This window comes from Arvicanthis niloticus, chromosome 13, assembly GCF_011762505.2.
Source record: "Arvicanthis niloticus isolate mArvNil1 chromosome 13, mArvNil1.pat.X, whole genome shotgun sequence".
NCBI lineage: Eukaryota > Metazoa > Chordata > Mammalia > Rodentia > Muridae > Arvicanthis > Arvicanthis niloticus.
The window spans coordinates 54020773-54037215 of record NC_047670.1 but is presented as its reverse complement, the minus strand read 5'-3'; the positions used below and the strand labels follow the sequence as shown (position 1 = coordinate 54037215).

The 16443-nt window shown below is 50.3% G+C and overlaps 1 protein-coding gene across 6 annotated transcripts in view; it reads right to left on the bottom strand.

The window, feature by feature from the left end:
* Triobp (TRIO and F-actin binding protein) overlaps nt 1-12107 on the bottom strand; it is a 57545-nt gene extending 45438 nt beyond the window's left edge. For 2 of the 6 annotated variants that reach the window (XM_076911604.1, XM_076911605.1), the window contains exons 1-5: nt 11314-11461; nt 9154-9315; nt 3376-3475; nt 2229-2368; nt 552-759 (exon numbers count right to left, since the gene is read on the bottom strand). In XM_076911604.1, coding sequence (XP_076767719.1) covers nt 552-759; nt 2229-2368; nt 3376-3475; nt 9154-9176 — 471 coding nt within the window. In that variant the 5' untranslated portion in view covers nt 9177-9315; nt 11314-11461. Of the gene's footprint in view, nt 1-551; nt 760-2228; nt 2369-3375; nt 3476-9153; nt 9316-11313; nt 11469-11658 lie in introns of those variants that run through there. The other 4 variants (XM_076911606.1, XM_076911608.1, XM_076911609.1 and 1 more) reach the window with 3 other exon arrangements.
* Between the last annotated feature and the right edge of the window lie 4336 nt (nt 12108-16443).

Sequence of the window (16443 nt, the reverse complement as noted above, 5' to 3'; positions counted from 1 at the left end):
GTGTGACCAGGCTAGGCTGTTTCTGTGAAGTCCATTCTTTTCTGTCGTTTCCTTTTTGTTGGGGTGGGGCTGTCTCATGGGACAGGTCTGAGTGTGCAGGCAAAGGGACAGCCTCTAGGCTCCTGTCTCCTGCCAACCCCTGCCAGCTCCCAAGCCCAGTCTCTTCCCTCCACCTTTGGAAATCAACACTAGGACTGATTATGAACCCAGAATGATCCCATGTGGCCAGGGCAGAGCTGGGGCCAGTCTCATGCATGCTCTGGACACCACGCCTACTTCTCAGTCCTGAGGCCTGGGCCAGATGGTGACTCAACCAAAGTCCCTATGGACTGAAACTCCTCCCACCATCTCACCTTCACTATCCCGCCCCCCTCCCCCAGCCAGCCCAGCAGCCCTGCCCTCCCAGCAGGGAAGGCAATGGCTGGTGGAGCATTGCTGCTGAGAAAAAAAAAAGCTCAGCCCTCCTCTGGAGGTTCAGAGCTCCTCCTGTCTCCAGGCTGAGGACACTAGGCAACCCTGTTCTTGTTCCCAGACCCCTGCCCTCAGCTTACCACAGAAGAGGAATTGCTAGTATCATGAGGGGTATTGCTGTCTTGGCTGGAACTGGTGTTGGAGTTGGGGTCCTGGTCTTGGTCTTCGGAGGTGCAGCTACTACAGGCCACGCCCTCCAGATAGGGTATCCCCTCAGGGTCCTGGTGCCTGTTCCTTGGAGCAGTGGCAGGGCCCTCTGCAGGGAGAGCTGTTGTTGGGGACCAGACCCTGGAAGAGGAGAAAGTTCAATGACCTTCCCCCATCCCAGAAGGTAACAGAGTCAAGGACTGAGCCCTGTGCACCCAGGTACACATGGGTGTGCTCACATGGAGCCAGGGTGTGAACTTTTCTGCAGCTGCTGAACAGGATGTCAGTGCTGAGGGTGTCTGAGCTGGGCTGTAGATGGTAGATCGGCCACCTCCTAGACCTGTAGCATCCTCCCATGGGAGTGGGCAGCTGTGGGGGGCACTAAGCTTGGCTCGCAGATGAAGGCTGGTAAGCAGTGTGACGTGAAGCAAGCTCCAAGGGCAAGCGTTGTGGAAATAAGTGCGCTTTACAAAGTCCTGTGGCCCTGGCTCAAGGGGTTTCCCAAAGTGACCCACACTCAGGCCTATAAACTAGTAAAGAGGGCTGGAGAGGTGGCTCTGCTGTTAATGGCTAGGTCCCCAACTCAAAATATGAGACAGGCAGGAGTGAGGACACGGTAAAGGAGACCTACTGCTAAAGGGAAGAAGGGAACATTTTACATGCATCCATGTGTGTCCATCACAGGGCACGGGTCTGCAAATCAAATGCTCTGACAAGTCCTGCATCAAAGATTCTACTCATGAATGTGTCCCCAGATTTCCTAAAATACATTGACTGCCAGAGCCTCCCTTTTCTCTTGAGATAATGCCCACCTGAGGCGAAGGCTTGCTCTCACACAATGAGGATTTGCTACGGCCTCTCTTCTTTTTAAGTTTTATGCCTGATGTGTGGGAAATCACACCCAGGGTCTTAGGCACACCGCCTGTCACTGAGCTAAAGCCCCAGCCCCTCTTATTTTACAAACAGGAAAAGTAAGGCATAAAGAGATAGAATGGCAGCTGGAAGGCCCCACAGCCCATCACAGCTGATGTGAAGGCGGGATCTAGCTCTCTGGACCCTTGAGCCATGGCCTTCCAAAGTCTCATGATCATAGTAGGGAACCTGGGGTCAGTTTAGGCCTGGACTGGAAGGAATTTCAAAGCCTAGGGACCCAGTCAAGCAGGGGTGATAAGAGGCTCCCTTGCTGAGAGGGCCATTCAGTCTTTGGGGGGTGCTAAAAGGGCCAGAGTCTTGCTATGTAACCCAAGCTAGCCTTGAGCTCCAAATCTCTCACCTCTGAGTGCTGGTATTATGTCCATCTGCCACTGCACCCGGCTCCTTCAAACATTTAAAACCATACAGAAGGACCAGGAGATCTACATAGCAGGGATGGGCAGAACCACCAAGAAAGACAGCTGGGGCCAGGGTCAGAGACCCAAGTAAAACAAGGACAGATCAATGTGAACTTTCCAGGGACCCCAAGAATCAGGCCTAAATCCCAGATGTTGTGAGCTGACCACGTGACCCATGCAACTCCTGTAGATGGACATTGCTGACATGAAGAGACACATGGGGGGATGGGCATTCCCCCCACCCAGGAGCCCATTCCTGAAGCCTGGAGCTCTACCCACCTCTGAGGTTCCTGCCCAAGGCCAAGGTTGTCCACAGACTGGCCAACACAGGTGGTGGTGTGGAGTGGGTCCTGCAGGGCCGGTGGGCAGAGAGGCAGGTCGCAGTAGGGTGCCTCAACACTGGAAAGGCTGTGAGGCTCCTGGGCCCGCATTGGAGAGAGGAGACAGCTCAGACCCACGTGGGACTCTCCCTCCCCCTCCCCCAGACAGCCTCTCCCAGCTCAGATGGGTGGGTGTTTCCAGAAGTCACCTCTTGGGATCTCCCTGCTCAAGGAGGCCTGGCATCCCATCAGCTGGAGATGCCCTGGGGACCCAGGTCAGAGCGAGTGGGTCAGGTACCTGGAGTGTATATGCATACCTGTACACAAGTCTGGGAACAGGTACATCTGTTTACAAATACCTGTGGTTTGGGGCACCCGTGTATACATCATTGTTGAGTGGTATGTGCCCAACTGCATGTGAGCAGTCCTGTCAGCTACACTGATGCATGTATGTATGCAAGATCATATAAACATATATCTATGTGTGCATTCCTGAGAACTGGAACTTAAAGGCCCCAGAGCACCCTTGCATCCAGAAGACCAAGAGGGAAGGAGGGGATTGGCCTGGCCTGAAATGTGAGGGGAAGTCTGAAGGTGGAGGCGCCAGCGAAATGAAGGGTTCTCTTCCTCTACAGGAGAGGCAAGATCCAAAACAAAGGGTCACAGCCACTGGCACTGCTCATGGCAGGGCCACACCTGGAAAGACTGGTACTGGTCTCAGCCAGGAGGAATGGCAGCTCCCCTCAAAGAAGGCCCCCCTATTCTCTCCACCTCCCAGAATGGCAGGGCCCTCCCCTGGTGGTGGGAGACAGGGCCATGGCACCTTGTGCCCCGCCTCCTCTCAGGTTACCTGGGCAGCGGGCTCCGGCAGTGGCAGCTGGCGGCTGTCAGCACCCTCTTTCCCGGGGGGCTCCGGCTCAGGCCCCCACGCTGCCACCCTCCCAGGCCCTGACTCTGGGCTGTGGTGGCTGCAGTGTTCCAGGCAGCAGAAACCTTAGAGGGGCCAGCCTCAGGAGCAGGGCCCCTCATTACTGTTTCATAAGCCGGGGCCCAGCCAAGAACAATGCAGGACATGAAACCAAAGGAACCCGATCCTGTCGGCTCACCTGAGAGCAGGCCTGGTGGGAGTCTCCCTGGGGACCCTGGAGCCTGGCGACTGGGACAGAGGCTGTAGCCCAGGCAGTGCCCTGGGTGGGCAGAAGTGCTCTAGGATTCAAGAAAGTCACCATGAGCAAGGCCAGGCTGTGCTAAGGAAGGGCCAGGGTCGGCAGCCATATCCAGGCTAAAGAACAACTCTCTTCAGCATCCGGTTTCACACCTGCCCTGCAGCCAGAATCTGATCAGAGCCAGGCAGCAGGAGGTGTCAGATCCACAGCCGGGCCTGGCGCCTTGGGCACCCAGGGGACAGCACCACACGAAGGAGGGAGCAGACTCTCTCCTAACCTCTGCTGTTCCCAAGGCTCCACCCAGCATGAACCCCGAGGGCTGACATGGGACCTGGGTCTTGCTTTCACCCTTAGCCCCATCCCCACCCCCAGTTCACATGAATGAATCCAGTTGTCAGTCCCCAGCTCTGATTTCCTGCCTAGTCAGTGTCACAGTCTCTGGCTATAGACAGACCTGGGTCCCATCCCAGCTGGATGATCTTACTCGGTGGCTTCCCCTCTCTGGGCCTTCTTATCTATGGAAAGGAGGCAGAGGTGTGACCAAGACCTTGGAGAGGTGGCTTGTCCTCAATTACTTCACCTATAAAATTGTCATGATAACCACAGCCACCCCCTAGGGGATGTGAGGAGAATTACATGATGCGACATTTGTCTATCACAAGTACAAAACCTGATAGAGAATGTTTAAGAATGTTAAATTAATAGAATGATATTAAATACAATAAAACATAAATAAATTAGCCAGACGTGGTGATGCACACCTGCAACTGGAGGGTTATGAGTTCAAGGTCAGCCTGGACTACATAGAAAGAACCTGTCTAAAACCGTGGAATGATAACAAATCATAAGATATAAATAAATAAATAAATCATAAATCAAATGATAACAAGTCATAAAGGTCTGTATGGCCCTAGCATAAAGCAAGGTCTCTCATGCAACCTATCCCCCTCCCTCCAAACTGAGCTATAGTCTGCTCAGTACCATGTGACTTTCCTGGGGCCCCACTTTGGGTCATGGGAGATACCTTGTGACCAGAACCCCCAATCTATATATATTAGATTTATTAATTTATTATATATACAGCATTCTGCCTGCATGTATGCTTGCAGGCCAGAAGAGGGCACCATGTATTTCTAGATGGTTATGAGCCACCATGTGGATGCTGGGAATTGAACTCAGGACCTCTGGAAGAGCAGCCAGTGCTCTTAACCACTGAGCCATCTCTCCAGTCCCCTATTTCTACATATTCTAGAGCAGCTGAAGCCATGAGCAGGGAAACTTAAGCTGTCCCCTGTAGCAGGAGTGTGGGGGAACTTAACTGGGGCTATGCTGACCCACTCAGCCAGGATTACTTTTGTGTGTGTGTGTGTGTGTGTGTGTGTTAGTTTTGTGTTCATTGGTAAGTTTCGCCCGCACATCTGTCTGTGTGAGTCTGTCAGATCCCCTGCAACTGGAGTTACAGACAGGTGTGAGCTGCCATGTGAGTGCTGGGAATTGAACCCGGGTCTTCTGAAAGAGCAGCCAATGCTCTCAACCACTGAGCTATCTCTCCAGATTCCACCAGTGATGCTTTTAAATATAAACTTTGTATGCTTCGTGTATCCGAAATTTCTGGATTGGAAGATAGGGGCAAGTGGGGCCAAGAGTCCAGAGTCCTTCGGGGCAAGGTGGGGCACTGGCTACGTTTGGCTCCTTGGAGACATGCTATGACAATAATCTGGAGAGCAGGATACAGTGGAGACTGAGCAAGTGTGGATGCCAAGTACCAGCTCCCTGGGGAAGCAGTAGAGATTCTCCGTCCCCTGCCTCCTACCTAACCTGGGGGCTTTATGGAATGGGGTTCAGGGAGGCAGCCAGAAGTTCTAGAAGAGGTGACTTGATAGGGTCAGAAAAAAAAAAAAAAAAAAAAAAAAAAAAAAACTGACTTGTTTTGTGCAGTGTTTGGGATGGAAGTCAGGGGCTTGTTCATGTTAGCCAAGTATCCTGCTTCTGAGCTCCAATCCTGCACTTGATCTTAGCCAAAAGGCTGAGAAGCCATGATCCCTAAACTGGGGTTACCTCTCTTGCGCACGCTTTCTTTCCCCCTCTGTCCCCCCTCTCTCTCTTACCTTCCTCTATTGTTTTTCAACCTTTTAATTTGTTTGTTTTGTTTTGCTTTTTGAGGCAGGGTTTCTCTGTGTAACAGCTCTGGCTGTCCTAGAGCTCATTCTGTAGACCAAGCCAGCCTTGAACTCACAGAGATCCGCCTGCCTCTGCCTCCTGAGTGCTGGGATTAAAGGCGTGCACCACTACAGCCTGGAAATTTTTTTAAAAGTAGTTTCTATAGGCCTGGCTGGCCTGAGACTCACTATGTAGCCCAGGTTGGCTTTGAACGCAAAGAGATATACTTGCCTCTGCCTCCCAAGTTCTGACATTTTAAAAGTGTGGACCACCATGCACAGCTCTACCTTTTAAAAATTATTTTTATAAGTTTTTATGGGGAGGAGGAGCCCATGGCTGACTCCTAGTATGTGGTTGCTTGGGGGCACAGTGAGTGTGACCACTCATAGGACACAGTGGGAATGGTCCAGAACTGCAGCTATGGCTGGACCATAGCAGGAGACACAGGCTTGGGATCTGGTTCCACAAACAAGCCTACATCCACAGAACGGTGTGGGGTGAGAGAAGGTCCTGGGTGGAGGCTGGAGTCAGCTCGCCTTTGGTGCTCCTGGGGATGGACCCTAGAGCATCATGTGTTAGGCCAAGTGCTCCTTACTGAACCACCGCTTGAACACCAGTAGCACCCACTGGCTCCCAGGCAGCCTATTAAAATACTTACTAGTTTATATAGATGGGTGTGTGCATCTTACTGAGTTATTTTGCAAGCCCCCAGTAACAGGAGGCAGAAGTGTCCCATAAGAGGAAGATGAGCAGCCAAAGGGCTAGGGGCTCAAGCCAGCCTGTGGCCCTCCTCCCCCAGGAGCTTGAGACTCTTCCCTGCTAAAAGGGGCCCTGGAGTCACATTCTATTTGTTTCAGTGGTGACCTCGCCTTTAAAACTCTGCTCAGTCCCAAAGGCCCAGGAAGGTCACTGAGGAAGCCCTGGGACCCAACTCCAAGAAGGACAAATCACTCTACATGAGACATGATAGTAAAACTGGACTCTGGAGACTGGACAGTCCTTTGTCCCCATCTCAAGGCCAGCATCATCTCTGGACCAAATACATACTTGTAGCATCTCCCTGTTTCCCTTTCTCCCCCTGCCTTCGACATTTGCCTAGCAACCACAGCAACAGTGAAAATTAACCCATCACTTTAGTCACTCACTGTCTTGTGTAAAATCCTTATGGTGGCTCCTGACGACTGAGGTGGAATCTAAGGTCCTCAGCGTGTCCACAAAACCAAAGCTCACAAAGCCAGGGAGAGCCAGGCCCCAACCCAGTTCTCCATCCTGTATCTGGGTGCCTCTCCCCCTCAGTGGCCAATCTCCAGCCTTCCATTGCCCCTCATCCTTCCTGCCTCAAAAACCTTTGTATGTTCCATCCTATGCCTTTCTCTTCTCTTCCCCCAACTTCACTGGCAAGCCTTCAGCAAGCTGCCAAAGGTCCTCAGAGATCTTTCTCTGTGGCCTGACAGCTTCATAGCCAGGATCATAACCATGATGAAACAGCCATTTCCAGGGACCCTTCCTTCCTCTCCATGTCTTTGACTAGACCACCAGCCCCCCCAAGCCAGTGATGTCACAGGCCCCTCCCCCACACGGAGCCAGTGATGTCACAGGCTCGCTGAGCTAGGACCCTCGACACTCGTTTGATAGAATACTGACTCAGTTCAAGCAACTATTCATTCCAAGTGACTACATGAGTTGACCAGAATCATTGTTGGGGAACTGTGGGCCTGAGGCGACACCTCAGGTCTGACTGAACCCATAACCCTCTGATCCAGGCCTGCCATCTCCTCTTCACTGGGAGAAGTTCATTTCCCTAGAAGGCTCTGTTCCAGTAGATAGAACTCCCAAAGCTTAGTTTCTGGGCAGGAAGCAAACATCCTGCAAGGGTTCGTACATTTCAGGCTAAGCCATGCCCTGCACCCAGAGCAAAAAGACTGCTATGTTCTCCACAGCGCTGACAGCAGGAGAGCTTAGGTAGAGCCAGGCGTGACAGTGCGCACCAGGCCAGCAGAAGTTACAGTGCAGGCTTGCCTGCTCCACACCAATGGAGACCCTTACAATGGCAAGATGGTTGCCAGCCTCTGCTGGGAATGACAGGTCGAGGCTGAAGAAACTTTGGAGAGTCACAAGTTCTGTGCTTCTCAAGGTGCGTGCCTGGGCACTCTGGGCTTATGTGTGGGCTTGGCATCTGCCCATATCGACTGCAGAGTGGGAGAATGACTCCTCTTTCACTCTGCCATCGGAGGAGACAAGTCACTGGTAGGCACCAGGCATTTTTAATGTCTCTCATACCTGCCAAGGAAGCTCACACACAGAGCTGGGAATTTAAGGGTAGTGTCTTTGATAGACAAGAGTCTAATGACTGGTCTCTTTCCGTCACTTTTGTACTTTGTTTTGCTTTGTGTTTTGAGATAAGGTCTCACTCTGTAGCTAAGGCTTGCCTAGAATTCACTAGGTAGCTTATGTTGGTGACACTATGCAAATCTTCCTCCATCAGCCTCCAATCCCTGGGATTATAGGCGTGTACCCTCACACCTGGTCTTTCTTCATTTATTTTTTAATCTCCCTCCCTCCCTGAAAGCTTTATTGCATTATAATTGAGAAACCATAATCATATGGCAGCTCGTGCCTTTAATCCCAGAATTTAGGAAGCAGAGGCATGTGACTCTTTGTGAGTTTGGGGCTAGCCTGACCTACAGGCCAACCAGGGCTACAAAGCATAACTCTGTCACAAAACAAGACAAAAGATCAGCTAAGCAAAGAATATATTAGATGAGCCTATGGTTCAGAAAGATCATAAAAGCATGGGCTGGTAAGATGGCTCACTGGGCAACTGCACTTGTCTCCGAGTCTTATGATCTGAGTTCAATACCTGGGACCCACATGGTAAAAGGAGAAGAGTAACTCCCACCAATTGTCCTCTGGTCTCTACAAGTGATTACGGTGCTCACACACATATAAGTAAATACATGCAATTTAAAATATTCTTTAAATAAGCCAGGTTTGCCAGGAGGTGGTGGCATACACTTTTAATCCCAACACTTGGGAGGCAGAGGCAAGTGGATCTCTGAGTTTAAGGCTAACCTGATCTACAGAGGGAATTCCAGGGCAGCTGGGGCTGCAGAGAGAAACCATGTCTCAAAATCAGAACAAAACAGCCAGGCGTGACAGTGCGCACCTTTAATCCCAGTATTTGAGAAGCAGAGACAGCTGGATCTTTGAGTTCAAGGCTAGCCTGGTTTACATAGCAAGCTCCAATACAGCCAGCTAGCGCTACATAAGAGAGATCCTGTCTTAAAAAAAAAAAAAAAAAAAGAGGAAGAAGGCAGAGTCAGGCAGATCTCTGTGAGTTCAAGGCCAGCTTAGTCTACAGAATGAGTTCCAGGACAGCCAAAAAATAAAAATAAATAAATAAAAATAAGGTCCTTGGAAAGTGACCATGTATAGAAATATTAACACAGCCTAAGCACACACGGTGCAGGGGAAGCACCTCCAGCAACCGCATTTTCATAGCTCAACCCAACACTGACTGCATTCCAAACCACGTGCCACAAGACAAAGCCGGCCTACCTGGTGTCTTGCTCCATGGACATCCCCAGGGTGACAGCACCTCAGACAGTGGCTCTTGGCAGATATGCTGGCTTCAGACTATATACTTGGAACATTCATAGCCACTTCCTCCACAGCAGGTGAGCCACAGTGGCTGGCTCTCTAGGTGGTACCTGGGAAAGACTGGGGAACAGGAACCTGATAAATGGTGGACCACTAAGTAGACTCTAGCCAGACAAAGCTGTCTACCTATCTTTCTGCTCATGTATTCATTCAACAAACAGTAGTAACACAAGCTAAGTGCTCAAACATACTGTCAAGTGTTGCATGTATATGTGATTTTTAATATAGAGTATTGTCAATGTTCCAAGGACCCTGAATTACACTCTCCTTGTACTGCTCATAAAATCCAAATTTTCACCAAGGGAAGAAAGGAAGAAAGAAAGAAAGAAAGGAAGGAAGGAAGGAAGGAAGGAAGGAAGGAAGGAAGGAAGAAAAAAAGGGAAGGTTTGAAAAAGCTGGGTGTGGTTGCACACACCTTTACTCCCAGCACTCTGGAGGCAGAGGCAGATGGATCTCTGTGAGTTCGAGGCTAGCCTGGTCTGGTTTACAAATCCAGTTGGAAGACAGCCAGGGCTACACAGAGAAACTCTGTCTCAAAAAATAAAAACAAAAAACATATAAACAAAGCAAGTTGCCAGCCATAGGTGGCAACTATGCCCCTGATCCCAGCAGGAGGCAGGAGGATCTTGTGAGGGTGCAAGTTTGGGATCAGAGTGGGCCACATACTCAGTCTCCATCTCTTGAAAAGGAAAACAAAACCAAAGGGCTGCCAACATGCATGAGGACCTGCATCTGAAAGTCCGGAACCCAAGCACAATGTTCTGAGACAGGGGATGAGGACCGAGAGGTCCCTGGTACTCACTGGCTGCCAGTGTAGGTGAATCAGCCAGCTCCAGGCTCAGTGAGACCCTATCTCCAAAAATAATGTGGACTATGACTGAAAAAGAAACTCAACACCAGCCTCTTTCCTCCATGTGTACCATAGGTATGTGTATACACACACACACACACACACACACACACACACACACACACACACACACACATCAAATAAAGAAGCCAACAACAACAACCACCCTCCCCATAATTCTGTTTTCTCTGTTGATCCATCCAGTCAGAATCTACAGTGCCGAAGCCCAGGGTACACCATGAAAGGTGTCCCCTGGGTCATCCCAAAGTGTCTAGTTTTATAAAACTTATACCTCCTCTCTTATTCAGCTCAAGTTAACACCAGTTTTAGAAGCGGCAATCAAGGCTCGGAGAGATTCCCCAAAGAGGTGGCACTGGTCCAGCTGGAGGCTCAGCTCTGTCTCCTACAGCTCAGAGGTGAACATGAGGGTGCTGGATCACACTGCCAAGTCACCTGGGTCCCTTGGCAAGCACAGGGGATGCAAAGGGCTGGCCAGGTATTTCCAGACTTGAGGACAAAGTGTTAACACGAAAGTGAACAACCACCTAAGGTCACAACGTACTTATGTGACTGAGTTCAGCCAAAAGAGAACCACTGTTTGTTTGTTTGTTTGTTTGTTTGTTTTATTTTGTTTTGCCTTTTCCCTGTTCTAAAGCTCAAACCCAAGTCTTGGCAAGCATTAGACAATTGCTGTACCACTGAGCTACACCCCCAGCCTAGCCTAGCTGCAGAGTCTTGAGACACTGTTCAGTTCAGTCCTTTCTGTTCTGGAGGCTATAATGTCCACATCCTAGAAGTGACTCTGGGTGGGGAGATTCATCCCCTTCCACTCATCCAGACAGGGAAGGGTATTAGCAGGGGTGGTATCCAGCATGTCCCAGAGCCCAAGTACCTCATGGCACTGTGGAGTCACCTCATACCTGACCTACTTGCTGAAAGAGCTGGAGGTGGGGGGAGGGTCAAACCTTTGTTGGCAATTTCAGTTGAGCTAAGGAATTTAGGGGTCCTCCCCTGGGGCTCTAGGTCGTTTCCTTGGGAAGTGGAGCCCCCACAGGAGGAGCCGCAGGGCTTGGATTCCTCCTAGGGTGACCACTTATCTGCTCTACTTAGTCCCCGTTTTTTAGGATGGATGGATGGATGAATAGATGGATGGATGGATGGATGGATGGATGGATGGATGGATGGATGGATGGATGGGCCACACAAACCTGGGCTGTTTTTTTCTGGTCCTGCCACCGAGAAGAGCATCATCTTGGATGGAGAACGTGGCTCCTTTTCCTGAGAAACTAAACGGGAGCTCCTCATGTGCCCCTTGTGACTCCAGTTTCCTTCACGACCCCCAATCAACTGGCAGAAATCTTCCCTAAAATGCACATTAGATGATAAGAATTTAACCACAAAAAGCCTTCGTGCATTTGCACGCCCCACCCGGAGAATGGACCCTGAGTCCCCTCCTATCAAAGCCGGTCGGCCAGCTCCTCGGGGTCTCACAGCTTCCCCCTTCTGGCCTCCCTTTCCAGCCGGCTTACTTCCGTTAGCCGCGGGGTTCTGACCTGGACTCGGGTTTCCACTCCCGAGCGGTGGAGGTGCTAGTGCCAGGGTCACAGCCTCTATTTTAACAATGAATCAAAACGCTGCCCAGGAGGTGCGTGTTAGACCACGCCCCTCCCGCACTCCAATAGGCTTGCCCTAAGAGCTTCATTTGCATGGTCAATGTGCGACTGGACACACCGAGAACTAGGGGCGGGGCAGAGGCGGGCGGTGCCCAGGCGCCTTGCAGCGCGGGATGCACAGCACGTTTCGCCCGCGCTACCCGCATCTTTCTCCGGTCCTATCCCCATGGGGCCTGAGGGCTTGTTTCTTTCCTGTTGGCTCTTTCTAGTTAAAGTCAAAATGTGGCTAACCGGGCATGGGGACACAGATTTGTTGTCCCAGCACTTTAAAAACTGAAGCAGGAGGATGGATCGCCCACAGTTCCAAACAAACCCAGAGGGCTGGTGATGCACACCCCTAAACCCAGAAATTGGGAGGTGGGGACAGTAGGGATCTGGAAGTGAGGGGAAGAAGATCAGGTTAAGGCCAGAGACAGTTGGAATTATGCCTAGTCTACATGAGACTCTGTCAAACAAAAGCAAAGCCACCAAAAACTGAAACCAACGAACCAAATAAAAATCGTTCAGGCAGAACAGGTCCAGACAGCTAGTAAACACAAATGGAACACAGAACCAAAATCACACCACTCTAAGTTACTGCAATCAGGGTCTCAGGGACCACAGAGTATCCCTGCCCAGAGATCTTCACCTCCGGTTGAACACGGACCTGGGCTTACCCACAAAATGAGCAGCCCCACCCCAACTTTTCAAGTTAGGCTCCATTGTGAGCTGGTTAAACCCCAGCTCCTATGCCAGGCCTTTACATATAACAACAAAGATCAGAGATGTCAACAGACTTGCCAGGGTAACACAGCTAATAAAGGGCAGCAGAATCCAGACTAAAATCTCCGAATGTCTGACTCTTCAGGCCACTGTGGAGTACCCCCATTCACTAATTCTCTCATTCCCTTGTATCTGGTGGTGTGCCCAGAAAAGAAAACATGAATAAAATCTAGTTTCTTCCAAAGTGAGGCCATCTTGACACCGAATGGAGCTAGCTGACAAGCATAATAGGCTCCCTCTCTGGTCTGGCTAGCTCTAAGAAAGAAAGGGGCTAGTGAGACCTAGGTTCAAGGTCAGCCTCTAGCACTTCTTGGCTGGGTGATCTTGAGACAATTACTCGGCCTTTCTGAGCCGGGAGTGGAATGGGTGTTTCCACTGTGTTGGAACTGACATGGCCCCAGCCCTCTGCCCCTACCAAGCTATTCAGCCCAGAGCCAACCGAGACTGGCACTCCTGACTGTGCAGTTCATTAAAAATTGATGGAGCCCTTTGTCAGTCATGTTTGCCAAGGGCTCATCAGAGAACAAGAGACTTGTGCACTGCTTTTGTGTGGTGGAGGAAAACAGACCCAGACAAGAGAAAGAAGCAAGACATGCATGGCGGAGTTTACTGGCTCTTAGGAGAAAAGAGAGCAGAGCAGTAGCAGGCATAGGATAGGCAGCGTGTTTCCAAGAGGTTGTCAGTGACCTTACAGAAGTGGCTCTTGCATCCGGGGAAAGACTCTGAGGGAATGAGCCTGTTGGTCTGAAAGGGTCACAGGCTAAAGGAGGCAAGACCTGGAGTGGAAAGAAGAGCCGGCCAGGTAGGCACCCTGAGTATGTATTCACTTTAACTTTGGCTTGCCTGCCCGAGAGGATGGCAGAAGTCCAGGAGCAAAGAGGACTATGGGAAGAGGCCACTCCTGTAGGGGTGGATGAGGAGGATGGTGAAGGCCAGAGAGCCCTTAGTGGTTGGGAAAGTGGCAGCCAGGACACAAAGCCACCCTTTTACCCCCACAATGGCCATGTTTGTTCTTCCTATGCTGTCTGGGGGCACAGGGACCACACAGCCTTCCTGGTCCTCGTCCTATCAGAGGAAAGTCAAACTCTAGTGAGCTGTCCAGAAGCCCCTAACCTCCTATGGATCCATGAGGGTATTTGTCTAGGAATCATGTCCCAGAGCTCTGTGAACTGTTCTGTGGATTCAGTTGAGGCCAGTGTGGCAGCAGCCCTGGCCAGTCATCACTGTCACTATTCTTCCTCCTGTCTCTTGCTCCAGCTTGGATTTTCCAGCATCACTTTTTTTTAATCGTATTGTCTTATCGTGTGACATATGAAGGGCACACTTGTGGAAGACAACTTTGCAGAGTGAGCGCTGCTAAAATTCCTCCCTAGAGGAAGGTATATATAAACAGTGTCAACCCATTCTCCCAGCAACAAGCCAAGGTGCTATTCCACCACAGTCCCCTTGGGGGACCCAGTGGTTTTAAGGAGCTTCCTGACGAAATATAAGTGAGGGGTTACTTACAGAAATGTTGGTGTTCCTTCACAAAGGCCACACTGTGAAGTCTCTACCCAGCAGGGATTATGGCTTCCCCAGGGCTTCATGGATGGAGTCCACGCCCATTCCCTATCCCTCCCCCCACCTCTAGCCTCTACCTCCCCCCACCTCTAGCCTGTCCCCTACAAGACTTTTTTTTTTTTTTTTTAAAGATTTATTTTATGTAAGCACAGAGGGTGTCAGATCTCATTACAGATGGTTGTGAGCCACCATGTGGGTGCTGGGAATTGAACTCAGGACCTCTGGAAGAGCAGTCAGTGCTCTGTTTTGTTTTGTTTTTGTTTTGTCTTTTCAAGACAGGGTTTCTCTGTGTAGCCCTGGCTGTCCTGGAACTCACTCTGTAGACCAGGCTGGCCTCGAACTCAGAAATCCGCCTGCCTCTGCCTCCCAAGTGCTGGGATTAAAGGCATGCGGCACCAATGCCCTGCTGTAAAGTCCTTTTCAAGGATCAAGCACCCTCTTCTGACCTCTATTGGCACTGTAGATATGTGATACATTTATATACATACCAGGCATGGCAGCATATGCCTTTAATCTCAGCACTTGGGAGGCAGTGGCAGGTGGATCTCTATGAGTTTGAGGCCACTCTGGTCTATATAGTGAGTTCCAGGACAGTCTAGGCTACACAGAGAAACCCTCCTCTCAAAAAACCACCACCAATAATAATAATAATAATAATAATAATAATAATAATAATAATAATTTTAAAAGACATCCTGTTTGGCTCAGAGGATAGCCCTGTATAACCATTGGTTCTGTCCTTCCACGGTTATGTGGGTTATGGGGACCAAACTCAAGTCTTCAGACTTACGTGATGTGATGATTAATTTTAATGATCAACTTTTCACAATCTGTAATCATGTATAAAGTCTCAATGAAGGACTGCCTAGATCAGGATGACTTGTGGGCATAGCCATGGGGGGTTGTCTTGATTAATGTTGAGCTGGAAAAACTCATCACCTTCCCCTAGGCAGAGGGTCCTGAACTGCAGAAATGGAGAGAGGGAGCTGTGCACAGAGAAGCATGGATGTATTCGTTCTCTCTGCTCTTGACTAGGTATGATGTGACTAGCTGCTCCAAGTCTCTGCCTTGACTTCCCTGCTATGATGGACTATAATCTGGAATTTGCTAAAATAAACCCTTTCTCCCATAAATTGTTTTTTCTCAGGGTCTTTCATCACAGCAACAGAAATGAAACTAAGACAACTGCAGAGTCTGCCTGCAGAGTCACTTCACCAGGCCTCTGCTCTACACCTTCGCTCAGGTCTCTTTGGGTATGGTCAGCCAGCTTGGTGGACTTAATTTTTGCCATTGATGTGAGAGTTAGCATCTCTCCTCGGTTCCCTTCTTAGAGTCCCTGCCACATGCTCATGGCACTTGATCTGCAGCGTCCTGTATTTGGCAACGCCCTCTTAATGCTTGGAGAGTGACGGGCTGCAGGAGGAGGCCCTCCCACCTCTCCCTGGATTTCAGAATTTCTGACCTGCCTGCAGACACCCTCACCGCCACCAGGGGGCCTCTCTAAAAGAAAGGCCTGACCCTAACTTCATTGGTCTGGGCCAGAGCTTCCTCCTCTCCTCTGACCCACCATCCCTTGCTCTCCAGGGACCTTGAGCCACACTCCATCCCCTCCTGTCACCCAGCTCAGGAAGAGTCTCTCCAGACGTGTCAAAGGGCATCTTTGATCGGAAGCCTTCTCAAATGCTCTTGTCCTGCTCTGGAGTTCCTCAGCTGTCTGCAGAACCAGGACTGAGTCACTGTCCACTGCTGTCCCCGCCCAGGGACTGTTGGGAACCTTTTAAGTCTTTGCTGTTGGATGCTCTCCACACAGCTCTTCCTGGGGAAAGTCTGCTAGCTAAATCTTCTTCTCCCTGTTAGCAGATCAAGTCTAGTTCTCCTCCGGGAACTTGCCTTCCTAGAACAGGCCTGCTGGCAGTGAGTGCCTTCCTCCCATCCCAGGCCTTTGGCTAACAGAACACAAGAGTCAAGGTTTCTAAAAAGGATTATTATGTTCTTTCCCATTCCCTCCTCTGCTAGCTGGAATGCAGATATGATGGCTATAGCTCTAGCAGCTATCTTGTGATGTGAGGCCAGGTTGCAAAAACAAAACAAAAAACAAACCAACCAACCAACCACATAAAAGCCTGCGGCCCTAGGCTTTGCTGCTCCAGGCTGGTAACACTGTCAGCCTGAGAGTCCTCACTACACAAACTAGTTGTGATCTTTTGTTGTTGTATGGAGCCGAATCTGTCACATAGCCCAAGCTGGCCTAGAACTTGGGGTCTCCTACCTCGGCCCCTTGAGCTGCTGGCACCAGTGACATGTGCAAACACAGCCTAGCAACCTCATCATGCCCTCTCTTGT